This window comes from Chanos chanos, chromosome 8 (assembly GCF_902362185.1).
Source record: "Chanos chanos chromosome 8, fChaCha1.1, whole genome shotgun sequence".
Lineage (NCBI taxonomy): Eukaryota > Metazoa > Chordata > Actinopteri > Gonorynchiformes > Chanidae > Chanos > Chanos chanos.
In genome coordinates this window covers 16493316-16508263 of record NC_044502.1, presented here as the reverse complement: position 1 = coordinate 16508263, position 14948 = coordinate 16493316, and the positions used below count along the sequence as shown (strand labels likewise).

The following is a 14948-nucleotide window of genomic DNA, read 5'->3' as shown; positions in this document are numbered from 1 at the left end:
TTAGTGTTCTGCTTATCGGATTTTACTTTGGCGAGTCTGGACTGAATAAACATAATCAAAAGTTTACACTCTTGGGAGTTAATTTCAAGCTTAAAAAAATGCCAAATCTTGATGAGAACGATGGGCTCACTGGATGTTATCACAGTAAAAAGAGGATGAAAAAGGAGAGAAAGGTGGAAAGAAGACAAAGATGCCACAAGAGGTTCAGTTAGTCCAAAACAGTGTTTGTAGTGTGAGCTAAGACTTACCTTTAGGTGGCTTGGGCGGGACAGGACCTAGGAATCCAAGGTTGTCATAGAAGTTATGAATGGCACTAGGATTGAAGTGTGGTCCTGTGAGACATCAAAATGCCAGATTTAAACTACGACATCCTATCAGAGACACACACGATCAGAAGACCTACACCCACACACGACCAAAACACCTACATCCACACACATAACAGAGTCCGTGCGCGTGTGTGTGTGTGCGTGCCTCTGAGTGAGTGAGTGAGTGAGTGAGTGAGTGAGTGAGTGAGTGAGCGAGTGTGTTTGTGAATGAGTGAGTGTGTGTGTGTGTGTGTGTGTGTGTGTGTGAGTGAGTGAGTGAGTGTGTGTGTGTGTGTGTGTGTTTGTGAGTGAGTGAGTGTGTGTGTGTGTGTGTGAGTGAGTGAGTGTGTGTGTGTGTGTGAGTGAGTGAGTGTGTGTGTGTGTGTGTGTGTGTGTGTGTGTGTGTGAGTGAGTGTGCGTGTGTGTGTGTGAGTGAGTGAGTGTGTGTGTGTGTGTGTGAGTGAGTGAGTGTGTGTGTGTGTGTGAGATGATTCAAACTGACTCAACAGGATGTGAAAAAGCTGCACGGTAGCAGTTCTCAGGATGAGTGTTTAATTACTGGATGGGCAGAGTGTCTCCTGGAGACAAAAACAAGTCTAAAATCTGCTTTCACTTTCAAATACTTCCTCTTACAGGAATCACCACAATTCATGAACTTTAGAGAAGCACTTTTTCCCCCACTCGCTGTCATTCTGAGAGCATATTTGATAATGTTTGCATGTTTCCGTGTGTGTGTGTGTGCGAGAGAGAGAGAGAGAGAGAGAGGCTAAATGGAAAGTCTGCGTGTGCGTGTGTGTGTGTGTGTGTGTGCACGCGTGTGTGTGTGTGGGTGAAGGTGAGAGAGAGAGAGATTGAGAGGGAGAGAAGACAGAGACAAAAATAGAGTGTTGGGGAAATGTTTGTGTGTGTCTATGTCTGTGTGTGCAGTGTGTGTGTGTGTGTGTGTGTGTGAGTGTGTGTATTGTGTATGTGTGTGAGTGTGTGTACTGTGTATGTGTGTGTATTGTGTGTGTGTGGGTTGTCAGAGGAACGGCGCCTAAGGGCCAATAAATCCCTTGTCGGTAAGCGGTAACAGGATGTAATTGAGGAAGTAACTGCTACTTAGTGTTACAATGGCAGCACCTTCAACACGTGTACCAGAGCCAGCTCTTACCATGCCGTGCCCTGCCTGCCTGTCGCTCGGAGCGACCCCACTGCACCTCAGACCTGCACCTCACTCACTCACTCAGACACACACACACACATTCACTCACTCATTCACACAAACACACACACATTCACTCACTCGCTCACACAAACACACACACATATTCACTCACTCATTCACTCATCCTTTCCTTTGTGGAGCTCTGTGTGTGTCAGTGAGCCCGTTACAGGAGTGTGTGTGTGTGTGGGCTTAGGCTGATGAGTAGCTTATCCTGAGATAACCTGGGTTTCACTTGGCAGTGTTGATGGAGGGTCTGTGGTTGTAAAAAAAAAATTAAAAGCAAACTTCCTCTTTTCTCTTTCCTCTCTTAAACGTGACGGAACAAGAGTTCGTACCATTTCTGTGACCTTTCTTTCTTTATCTAGGTGTTTTGCCTTGTGTTTCTCCAGACACCTTCACAAATGTCACCATTATAGACATACACAGGTTTAGCAACAATTCATGCAGAGTGAGTATGTGGATGTATAAATGTGTCATTTAACTGATCCTGTCTGCAGAGTATGAAACTTTAAATCTTGACCAGAAAAATACAGTAAGACAAAACCACAGCACTTCTGAAAGGGAAATAGCAGTTACTGCAGATGTGAGAGAGAGAGAGAGAAACAGAGAGAGAGAGAGAGAGAGAGAGAGAGAGAGAGAGAGAGAGAGAGAGAGCTGTTCACCTCGTGTTTGAAGGAGATCAATCTCTTTGGTTAAGCAGTCAATGTCGATCTGCAGTAATCTGTTTTTACACCTCAGCTGCTGCATTTCCTCAATCTGATAACAAACACAGAAAACAGGGTCAGACAAACCGCTGGGACACTCAACAGACAAACAACTCCTTCCATCGCACTTCTGAGATGAAAAAAAAAAGCTAATGTTAAGCACCATTTATTTAGGGAAAAAGAAATCTATATGTAAATGGAGAGGTTGCACTGTATGTGCTACAATAAAACTGTGTGACAAACAACAGAAAAAGAGCGTCTGTAAGCAGTCGGTATGCCCTTCTTGGCTCCTTTGCCTAACACAGATATGGGATACAGAAACAGCTGAGTTGACAAAAAAAGCTACTCAAAGCACCGCTAGATTTGGACATGATGGGTTTCAACAAACTCACAGCTGTGAGGAGAACACAAACTAAACAGTGAGCAGGCAGGAGGAGAGAGTGAGAGAGCCACACAACACACATCTCTCTCTCTCTCTCTCTCTCACACACACAGAGCTTGAAAGAGAGAGAGAGAGAGAGAGTAGAGACAGAGGGAGACAGATGGAGAGGAGGAGGAGAGAGAGCAGACACACAGCAAGAGAGAGAGAGAGAGGGAAGGAGTAGAAAGTAAGAGTTTTGAAAACATTACTCTCCCATGAATGCTGGTTTCCTTTGGTTGAAAAATAAATAAAGGAAGGACCTCATGAGCAGTCACAAGCAGAAAAAGCCTCTGACAGGAGCTCTCAGCCTCTCAGTAATGTAAATCACAGAAACATCCAATATGCCTGTGTGTGTGTGTCACAGTACTGTACATCACAGAAACGTCCAATATGCCTGAGCATATGTGTTTCACAATACTGTAAATCACAGATAGGTCCAGTACGCCTCTGTGTGTGTGTGCGTGTGTGTCACAGTACTGTACATCACAGAAACATCCAATATGCCTGTGTGTGTGTGTGTGTCACAGCACTTTACATCACAGAAATATCCAATACACCTGTGTGTGTGTGTGTGTGTGTGTGTGAGTGTGTGTGTGTGTATCAAAGCACTGTGCATCACAGAAACATCCAATACACCTGTGTGTGTGTGTGTGTGTCACAGTACTGTACATCACAGAAACATCCAATACGCCTGTATGCGTATGTGTTTCACTGTACTGTACATCACAGAAACATCCATTCTGCCTGTACATGTATGTATGTCACAGTACTAGGGCTGAACAATGAATCAATTTCAAATCGAAATCGCCGTGCTTCTCGTGTACTAGCCCTGCTAACCAATCAGAAGTGACCCAAGGCAACTGCGTATACGCCCATCAAAAACAAGCACGTGAAACCCAAGGAAAACGTTACATGGGTGGTGCGGAAAATGGCCTCAGCTGAGCCAGAGGCAACATTAGACATTTTTTTTACACTTTTCTTCAGTTGTTATTACTTTATTTATTTAACTTAACACAGTCACAGCTTTTGTTCTAATTGTTCTGCGTTCGATTGCTTTATGTTCTATGCCGGTTAAGTAAATGATAATGTACAGCGAGTCGGTCATGACTGTGAAATAAACCCCGACAGGGTGGTGCAGGAGTCCTATATCACCTTGACGTGGTTTATTTCGCAATCAGGACCGGCCTGGCTGTACATTATCCCGCTTATTACATGGCTGCTTACTAAAGAAATCAATCATTTGACGCAAAATATTGACTTAAAAATTAGTTTATTGCTTCCGCTAAAAAATAGTATGTTAGTGATCAGAACTGCATCCATAGCAACTTTCTGTTATTCGTAGCAGCGTTCTGCTTTTCAGAAATAACAGACTGTAGAATGCAGTAACTGACCAATAAGAACCGAGTATTCAGCAAAGCCATGTATTAAAAAATGTTGTAAATACACATTGGAGGCAATATCTTTAAGTTCTCATCCTTGCATTAGAATATAGAGCAGTTAATATTTTGATGGTATCTCATGTAGTAATGCTTCATCTCATGTTTTAAATCTATTACACAGTGAATATTGAACTGAAGCTTGACTTCAAAAAATTATATCGCAAATCGAATCGTAATATGTCAGAAAAATCGAGAGAAAGAGCGAGAGAGCGACAGAGAGAGAGAGAGAGAGATGCAGCAGCAGAAAGAGCACTGATGACCACAGTTATGTTTAACACAAAATCTATTTTCTTGGCTGCAGACAAACACAGGAGCCAGCCGCCATTCATCTGTCTATGCTGTGCTCGCTTTCTCTGTTTGACATTCTACCTCTGACCCGAGTAAACCTATCAGAACCAGAAACGGGCTTAGTCAGTGTTTTAATGAAGATCTCTTAACAGAGGCCAGACAGCGGCACGAGAGAGCCACAGAGTCAGACCCACTCTCACAGAGCTTATCAGCCACCATCGGCGGAAAGACTGCCACTGCTGTCTACTCCCTCTCTAAAGTGTCTCTGAGAAAAGCGGATCCACATATCACACAGTTACATTTTATTACAAAACATCATTTCCCTGGTTCACTCTTAGCACAGTTGGGGCATTGGTGAGTGAAATGGAAACATTAGCTCCAGCAGGCAATAGAGATGGCATGTGTTTCACATTTTAATTTATACTATAGTAACTTCTTTGTGCATGTTATGAAATTTAATTAAGTTATTCTAACTCACATTCTTGGCTAAGTATTTATGTATAATGTCCATTTCACTTAAAACGTAAATATATATTAATTATGTAAATATGAAAATGCACTTAAATATGTAAATGTGAGGGCGATGTACTTGTTACTGTACATGTGGTTTGAGGGTTTTTCAAAGCTCTGGGTGTGATAAGTGAGATCTAGTAAGGGTCCGGTAAGATGGTTACTGATGCAGGAGACTGGAAACCAGTTTGACTTACAGAGGGGATCTGGGCCACGGAGTTGGATCTCTGCATGCGTCTGCGTGTCAGGTCATTCTCCATTTCATTCACTTCCTCTTTTAGTTTCTCCAGCTTCTGCTTCTTCTGCTCTAGCTCACGCCATAGACGCTCCATACGGGCCTTCTGATGGACCAGCAGAGCTAAGAGGAGAGAACACACACACACACACACACACACACACAAAGAGGGTTACATAGGAAACTTGGGAAAACTGGGAGCGTGTCATGCACCAGTGAACTGTTTTTTTTTTTGTGTCCTGTCTGAGCAGTTGTCTGTGAGGGTGATGGCATGTGGTGTATTGGGAGGGAGGTTCTGAGAATGTTATGACTAAACACCACGATAAGGCTCCTCTGAAAGCCATGCTCCCATGAGCAGTGTTTCTGCCAACAAATACTCTGCACTGAAAAAGTTAATGAAAGAAAACCCCATCTCTCTCTCTCTCTCTCACACACACACACACACACACACACACACACAAACACTCTCTCTCTCTCTCTCTCACACACACACACACACACACACACACATACTCCCCCCTGCCCACTCTCACATTGGCTCATTAATATACACATACACATGATTACAGATACACAGATATCACATCTTACCAGATGACTGCACACACACACACACACACACATTAATATACACTTACACAATCGCAGACAGACAGACACAGCGTACCACATGCCACTCATACACACCCACTCACCCACCTACACACACACACACATACACACACACACACACACACAGTCTGAGAAGTCTCCGCTGATTGTGGGTCACGGTCAGTGAGTCAGGCACTACTCTGACAAAAGTCCTTAAAAGGAAACGACAGCACAGATACATGTGTGACTCACGCACATACATAAACACACACACACACACACACACACATACACACACACACACACACACACACACACACACACACACAGAGCCATAAAAACACACAGCCATGCATACATGCACTCTCATTTAATATCTTACATACATACACATAACACTAATTTTACACACACACACATAAACCCACACAAAAACACACACAAATCCTTCTTCACCACACCACCTTCACCACCTCTATTCTTCTCTGCTTTAGATCAAATGGATTACATTTAAAAAAAAAAGTTTAAAAAACAAAGAGACAGTGTTCTTTTGTGTCCGCGGATGTGGGTGTGTGGGTGTGCATGAGTGTGTGTGTGTGTGTGTGTGTGTGTGTGTGTGTGTGTGTATACACACATCCTGGCTAAAAAAGCTGCATTAATGTCAACATTGCAGAAAGCCAAGTTAAAAAAAAAAAAATCCGATACAAACCCATGCACGTAACTCAGATTGTGTTCCTGGCACGACAGAATGGAAAAATCATTTAATTGTGCGGAGTATTAAAAAAGACGTATATGATCCGTTCTTCTTACGAGAGGCAGATTTCTTAAAAGACTCTGGGATCGTTTTGAGCCAGCAGCGCTCTGAATCCGTAAGGCTCCCCCAGGGTCTCGTTTTTCGGACCAACATTGTTTTCTCCATTTCCCCGCGTACAGTAAACAAAGGAAATGAGCGAACTGGCGCTTAGAAAACTGCTTTGTGTGAATGCTCTGTGCATTTAAATGTATGGGTTTGGGCTGGTTGTTGTTGTTGTTGTTTTTCTTTGCGTCAGGGTAAACAGCAGGTAAACAGTGGGGTGGGAGGGAGATTAGACACCCTTTGCTGATTATTACGGACGTGATGCCAACAAAGCTCCAGGGAGGGCATCTACAGCGAGGGGGAAAGGACTACACAGGCTCCTGTGCTGTGCTAGGACAAAGGTAAACTCTCACTGTCCAGTATGGTACAGAAAAATGCCTCCAACTATAGAAGGTTTAACATATGCAAATGTATGTTACTTGAGTTAGATTAACAGTACTCTTTATAACAAGCATGCATCTGTCTTCTCTCATGGACATACTTAATCTATGATCCATCATTCATAATTAAACAGAGATCTGTAGAGAACCAGCTGACTTTTTCATACCCGTAAGGCGTAAATGTAACAAGCTGTCTTTTAAGCTTCACTCAGGCTGGAAATGATTTGAAAGTCACAGTAAGAATTATATATAGAGGCACACTACACACACACACACACATACACAGACACACACACACACACACACACACGCCAAATGAACAGTGGTTGTGAAATTTTTCTCTGTCGTGTGAGAAAAACCTTGATAAGGAAAAAAAAACACTTGTCGAAACATCACCTTCCTTCAGCACTGTCTCATTTATCGATCAACAGTGTAAAAACCTCTTGCCCACCACATACGGGCAAAAATCGTAATTACCATGGAGTTAAGCTAAGCATGCTAATTATCCCAGGCCTTGGTCAGAACAGGTTCTGATGTTTGTTACCTAAGTTAGTTTGGTTTGTATGATATCAGTAACAGGCCAAGCATCAAACAGACAAATCAAAAGACAGCGTGTGATTTGACAGATGTCATAGCTGCTGACTACAAACAAGTCTCATTCTGTCTCATTCTGTTCTCTTTCACTCTTTCATCTTCCTATTTCTGATCTACCACCCACCCCCTACCCCCCACCCCCGCCACCCGCCCCCTGCCTACTGCCTCCACCACATGTTTACTACAGCTAACCCCCGTTGTAGAAATTACTGCTCTTCCATGGAAATACCGCCTAGGCCTGACTCATAGCCACCGTGAATCATTTTCACTTTTAGAAAACTATGGCATCTGTGAGTCGACAGGAACTCACAGAACATGCATATATTCTGCATATATTTCCTCGATCCACACCCCTAAAGGTCGTTCTTTAATCAGCAAAAAGGCTTCCAGTACAGAAGCTTACTAATAGCTTGCTGAAACATATTTCTGTGAAAATACAATTTTTTAAACTATGAAGCCGTTCATGAGGAGCAAGACAACATGGCTTTGGAAAGGCAGGGTAAGCAGAACTGGAGAAAATATAACTGTTACAACTGACCCATGTTAAATTTGTCCCAAACCTCACCCATACTGAAATTTTGACTGATTAGCAGACAACAGAACAGAACAGATGTGAACTTAAGCGAAGTGAATAGAACTGAAACCAGAGTGAAAGTAAAGAGGTCTGCTTCCCACAAATCCCATGCGAAAAACAATACAGACAAAACACTGTGCTAAATGATGACAGTTTAAGGAGGCTAAGTTCACTTTCGCTGTCTCACCTTGTGTGTAGGCGGCGTCATCTGCGCCCATGCTGAGTCGTCGCGCTTCGCTGGGCCTCTCTCGGTGAGGGGAAAGCGGGTCTGACAAGTGATGCGGGTCTGGTTCCGCAAAATGGTGCTCTGCAGGCAGTCCGAGGAGGTTGGTGGGTTCGAAGGTGGGCGAGACCACGCCGGGCGATACAGCGGGGGGTTTGTTTGGGGACACCGTGATTTTGAAAGTGTATTTGGTGTTGGGCTGCGTCACCACCACGCGTGGGGAGGTGGCCGTCCCCCCTCCGCCGGCCCCGCCGACGGAGGCGCGAGATTTGGGCGGGTGATGGTGGATGTAGGCAGGGCCCATGCTGACTTGGCCCCGGGCCCCAGCTGATCCCTGGTGTTGTGGATTGGCTGAGATGTAAACGGTGGGCGGGTTCCTCCCGCTCCCATCATCTCCGGACGCATTGGCGGAGATGTAAAACTTGGGCTGCGAACGAGAGGACGGAGGGAGGGCGGCGCTCTCGTCCGACGGAGTGATGGTGGCGGCAGAAGGTGGGCTGGCCGAGATGTAGACGGTGGGTTGACTACGACTCAGGCCAGGACCACCAATCGAAAGTGGGGTGGACGGGCCACCCAGAGCTGCCATAGAGGAAGATAAAGAAGACGAAGGGCAGGAAGAAGAGGCAGAGGTGCAGGAGGAAGAACGCGGTGCCGTCCCGGGCCGGATCAGTGCCGTGGCTCCAGCCGGGCCCCCCCTCTGAGGGGATTCCAGCTTAATCTCGATCTGGTTCTTGCGCGGACCCGTGGAGATGTTCTGTATGTTGTACTGACTGTAGGAGGACATGGGCCCTGACGAAGACGAGGAAGATGAGGTGGAGGAGGACGAGACCTGGGCGGATCCGATGACCGACGGCGGTTGGGGGTTGGTGGGTGAGCTGATGGGCATGTAGACATGGGAGGTCTGGTGGCCCTGGGGCTGGGACGCGTGGCTTGTCTGGTGGGAGATCTGGTAAATCTGCTGCGTGGGCTGGGATGTGGGGCTGTACTGGGCACGGCCCGACTGTTGTAGCTGCTGGGACTGCTGGGATTGCTGTGACTGGCGTGTGGAGCCCGACTGGGAAACGTAAGGTCGTATGTAGATGGAGTTGGGACTGTTCAAACCTGATTGAGGCCCGCCGTGGATGTGGAGGGAGGTCGGCGTGTTACGGCCCGTCTGGATGTTGGGTGCCAGGGTGACCGTGATGGGGTTAAATCGGGGGGTCTGGGCATGGTGACCTTTGCCCCCTAGCTGGTAGAGCCCCAGGTGCTGGGGCGGCTGGGGTTTTCGGGTGGGCTCCATCACGCCAAACACATTGAGGCTGGCGGCCACGTTGGCGGGAGCAGACTGGGGTTCAGACTGGTAGAAGTCGCTGTGTTGAGGGGCGTTCATAGGCCCGTCACTCAAGCTATGAGACAGGGTCCTGCTGCCGTTCATCCTCGCGCTGTCACGCTGCAAAGCACCATGGGCATTCTGAGACTGCTGGCCCAAGTTCAGCTGGGTCATGTGATTCCGCAGGCGTGACAAGCCGGGCTCGTCAGAGAAGCTGAGGTTCTCTTCGCCGTACAAGAACCCCGGACTAACCTGAGACAGGTACTCACAACAGGCGTCCAAATTGTTGTTGTTCTGGAGATAACAAACACACACGCACACACACACACACGCACGCACATACACACACACAAATGAATACAAACTATTAGACAAAACGATTTGTCTGATACTCCTGATACTATTAGCAAAGATAAGCCACGGTAACCAAAGATCTTTATGTGTAGTTGTTAATATGATCAACGCTTGTTGTGAAAAATGAACAAAACAAACAGAATTCAAGAAGAAAACTGACAGACAGACTCACCTGTAAAACACACTGGGACACGACGCTATCTGGGACTTCGGGAAACTTCAGGCGCAGGTCGTGCAAAACCTGGGTGTCAATCTGCTGGTTTGCCTGGGCCATTCGTATACTGCCCGGTCTGAACTGAATGGTCAACCACAACAGGGGCAGCCGCACACCACTATCTCAGCATCTTCTGAAAGAGAGAGAGAGAAACACCAGTCTCATTAGATAAACACACAAACAAGTACACATACAAATACACTCAATCACAAAACTCGTAATAGGAAAAGAAAAGTGTCCTTAGACATATACACACACACACACACAGACTCTGGGTGGTTTCTCCAATTGACAAAGCACAAAGCCTAGAACAGGTAACAGACACCCATTCATTAACATGAACACACATATACATACATACATACATACACAAATGCACTTGCACACAGAGAACATATTCGGTATCGCACACCATCTTCAGCAGAGAAGGAACTGTCATTCCACCCATAACCAAACCACACACACACTCACACTCAAATACCGCTGATCTACTGAATGAAATGAGTGAACTGTAAGTTTTCCATTAGACATGTGAATATTCATGTCATATTGAAGACAGCAACACCTCATGACATGTGTAATTCGTCACCGTAGTGCAGTAAAATTTTGCAAAGCTCTCTGTGCAAAAATCCACCAAATATGTGGAGGCAAGTCGCCACCCTACTCTGCCAAAGCACCTCCCTGAAAACCCCTTCATCTACAATAAAAAAAAGGTAAAAGGACTTAAAAGGACAGAGGTAGACAATAAAAGAAAGAGCAAGACAGAAGATCTTGACAACAACATTTTCACATTAAAACCCCATAACAGGCAAGGATGCCTCTCTGAAAACACACCTCTCTCAGGCGTCTCTGGCCAATAGCCAGGCAGCTGTGAAGAGCGGTGGGTGGAGCTGGTGGTATTATATATGATGGAGGGGCAGCATCTTAAACACAGACAGTTAAGTCAGGACACACACACACACACACACACACACACACTATGGTCAGGACTTTTCAACAGAATAAGCAAGTTAGACTCCCAGAAATACAAGGACAGCTGTTTCTGCCAACGTTCACACGCCATTTTTTTACACACCTAATCTCCCTCTCTGTCTCCCTCACTCTCTCTCTCAGACACACACTGACATGGACACGAGCACTCATGTGCACACACACATAAAAACACACGGTGGAATCGACTGTGCTGACTGCAACTCTGATTACACTACACGCACAAAATTAGGCCGAACAACACAGAGGCCTTTAGCAGACTAATTGCATGATCGTTTGTGTGACATTTACAATTTACAAAAATAGCACAGTAAATAAATCCAAAACAAACAGGCATTTAAAAAAAAAAAAGAGCCCACAAGTAAAAACAGCGCCAACATACATGGAAAAATTTTTTTTCAGTGCACATAGCTTCCTCAATTTTAACCACACTGTTTCTAACCATCCTACACAGAGGAATTCACCACATGTGTCAATCAAATCTCCCATAGCCCAGCCACTTTTTCTCACGCTTAAGGTAGTGCACTAGCATGACGGAGAACGAGACCAGACAATGTTGTTAAAAAAAAAAAAAAAAAGCCAGAGTGTTCAATAACATTTAAATGACCTCAAATTCCACCTCAAAGTCTAGTCATTGCTACTTTTAGAATCTCAGAATGTCCTTTTGCATTCTTAGAAGCATTATGTTCCTTAACCATTAGGAGTTGAGCTGGCCCTTCTGCTACAGAGCCCTGACTGAAGTTAGCAGTGTTCTGTTTTTTCTCAAAGCAAACACTCCCTTGACGCTCCAGCAGTCAATCAGACACACGAGCCAGCCCAAACTGCAGCCAGAACTGCCTTCAGGAGCAGCCAAAGTGATGCTCTGATAAGGAGGGAGAGAGAGAGAGAGAGAGAGAGAGAAACACTTCTCAATACACTTGCATGATTAAGACTTTGCAAGCTGCGATTCTTTATTCGAGCCACATGCATGCAGACTGTCATGGCTGAAACACCATAAATAAACCTACTAAAAATTTGACGGAGGGGGGAGACAACAGATGACAAAAGCCGAAGAACCTACAGCTCTCTCAAAGTCCACTAAAAAAAGCGAAACAAACTTCCCTTGACTCCACGCGCGCTCTGTCACCTTATCCGTCATACAGCGAGGAAGTGTGTCACTGGGTTGCTAGGTAACCATGTTAAATCATACCTGTTCAAATAGCGTTCTTTCGGATACTATCAGCCCTGCGACGGCCATAAAGACATTACGCCGTATATTTTATGTCCATGGTGCAAATTTGATCAGGGCTTAATTACACTCGGTTCATTTCAAAATCTGCCCCCGGTATATTAGACTCTGATGTACATCAAATTCAGAAGAAAAACAAAACCCAATTTTCACAGTATTTTTGTTTTTGTTTTGCTGATGCTTTTTTTTTCCAAACATCTTTCTCAAACTTCTTTTCTTCTTTGGCTTTTTCCTTGTCTTGTCATCATCTCTTTCCTTCCCATTAGAGACCGAGTGGAACATCAAAGCCCAGCGCACACAGGGCTCTGGCTCGGCTGTGCCTGTGAGTCCAAACAGAAGGAAACGGTTTGCCAAGCTGCAGATTACATGTTTGGAGCTGAACACATCTTTACAGCCCGCAGGCTAAAAGGGGGTCGAGCTAGGAAGGGTTTGCTCTTTTTCTCTTGTTCTTTCTTTTTACCCCCGATGCTTATGTCCTCCTCCTGCGTGCACACACAGCAGAAACAAGAGCTACGAAGTAGAGTCCTGTTCTTGATATGCATGAGACATTCTCCAAACACACTTACACAGCAGAGCAATGCTCACACTCACACACACACACACACACACACACATGCATGCACGTGCACACACACACACACACACACACACACACACACACACACGCACACGCACACACGCACACACACGCATGCATGTGTGCATCCATAAGTACATTGACACATTTTGTGTCTCTTCCCTGTCAAAAAGGAAAGTCAGAACTAGGCAGCTGAACTCTCTACAGTTCTGCAGCCATTTCCCGTAGGAAGTAAGGGGGGGGGGCACACCACATCAATAGAAGTTTGCACATGTTTGCACCACCTTGCCAAATGACACCCCCCCCCCCCCCCAGCCATTTGGCCCTGTGAGGCCCCCAGGGGGCAAATTGGGGTTGCCCTAGTGAAGGTCAAAGGGGTCGTCTAGAGCCAATATATTCTCAAACAAAGAGCTCCATTACTATGTCATTAGGACCAGGGCACCAGCACTAACGATCCCTGCACACTTAGTCAATGGACTCTATTCACACACGCGCACATGCACACACACACACACATGCGCGCGCACACACACGCACACACACACACACACACACACAAAGAACCACTCCACCTCTCTCGCACACAAGCAGGACCCAGGGTCCTGCTGCACACCCTTGCCTGCTAAGATAGGAAAGACGTGAGCAGGAGTGAGAGAGAGAGAGAGAGAGGTTAAAAGAGAAGAAACAGTGAGACTTCATACACTGAAGCTGGGTGAGCTTTCTGCTCTCTGCAAAGCAGCAGGGTCTTCAAAGTTCACATATAAGTGGGCTTGTTTGTAATCTATGTCAAGGTCCATACTGACTGCATATTAAATATGAAGCTATTTATTCCATTTTTTTTTTTCGCTTTGAAGCCTGTCTGGATAAACTCTACTGATCTCCTGTTAGCTGTGGCTATGAAGAACTGCAGGTTCAAGGTGTAACATTATCTGCTCTACTGAGTTCAGATCAGATAACTATCCCCCCCCCCTCTCTCTCTCTCTCTACATGGCCTGTAGATTTCTCTCAGACTGACTGATAACCAGCACCTCATTTAGTGTTAGGACCGCCCACTTTCCTAATGCTTCTCTCCCAGCAGGTCAAAAGCCTAGACTGCACCCTCCAAACCTCAGTCTCCTGGTGCAAAATGGAAACCCAAACCAACTCAGGAGGCACTCTGTGAAGTGTGTAACCCTTCTGCAGGCAGTTCTGTCTCAAGCTTCTCCGGTGAGACTGCAGTGGCTCTGTCTCTCTCTCTATTTTCCCTGGGTCCAGACACATGTTTAGCTCTAGTGCTGAAAATCTCTCGCTCTTCAATGGGCAATTTCCTGCGCTCAGCCAGATACCGGCCGTGCTGGGTGTATGGTATTCCTAACTGTCATCCAGGCCAGAGACTGCACTTTAAACAAATACACAAGTTAACCGAGGAGTGTGTGTCTGAGCCGCGCTGGCGGCGTCCCCAGTACCGGCGACACGGCCTTAGACATGCAGACCTGACAATGTTCAGGGACTGGACGAGGAGCTGAAGACCAGATGAGGAGCTGAAGACCAGAGGACAAGCAGCGTCAGTGGACTCATGGGCACACTTTTAAGAATAGGCTGAAGTCTATTAAAACTGTGTGTGCATACACAATTGCACACAAACACGCGCACACACACACACACACACATCTGTAGAAGCTGCAAACACAGATCAGTATAATGAGTGCACACTGTTTTCACACTGTTGTGTTGAGGCTAGGCTGAGAGGTGCAGACTTTTGGTCCTGTTGTACCTGAGAGCTCTGTCCTGAATCAGTGCAGCCTAAGTTATAAAAATAAAAGCGCGGCAGTCGCCTTAAGAAGAGAAAAACACAATAAGAGCTTGGCTGGCCTTTGGACACTGCTGTCTCTTCAGCAATGGAAGATACTCTGAAATAGTGGTTTATTTTTCTTAAGACTAGACCACCTTTCTCATGAGTAAGGCTG

The 14948-nt window shown here is 45.7% G+C and overlaps 1 protein-coding gene across 2 annotated transcripts in view; it reads right to left on the bottom strand.

The window, feature by feature from the left end:
- tab2 (TGF-beta activated kinase 1 (MAP3K7) binding protein 2) overlaps positions 1-14948 on the bottom strand; it is a 41808-nt gene that overhangs the window by 3840 nt on the left and 23020 nt on the right. For both annotated transcript variants that reach the window (XM_030781955.1, XM_030781956.1), the window contains exons 2-6: positions 10166-10340; positions 8295-9933; positions 5075-5235; positions 2178-2271; positions 249-332 (exon numbers count right to left, since the gene is read on the bottom strand). In XM_030781955.1, coding sequence (XP_030637815.1) covers positions 249-332; positions 2178-2271; positions 5075-5235; positions 8295-9933; positions 10166-10267 — 2080 coding nt within the window. In that variant the 5' untranslated portion in view covers positions 10268-10340. The remainder of the gene's footprint in view (positions 1-248; positions 333-2177; positions 2272-5074; positions 5236-8294; positions 9934-10165; positions 10341-14948) is intronic.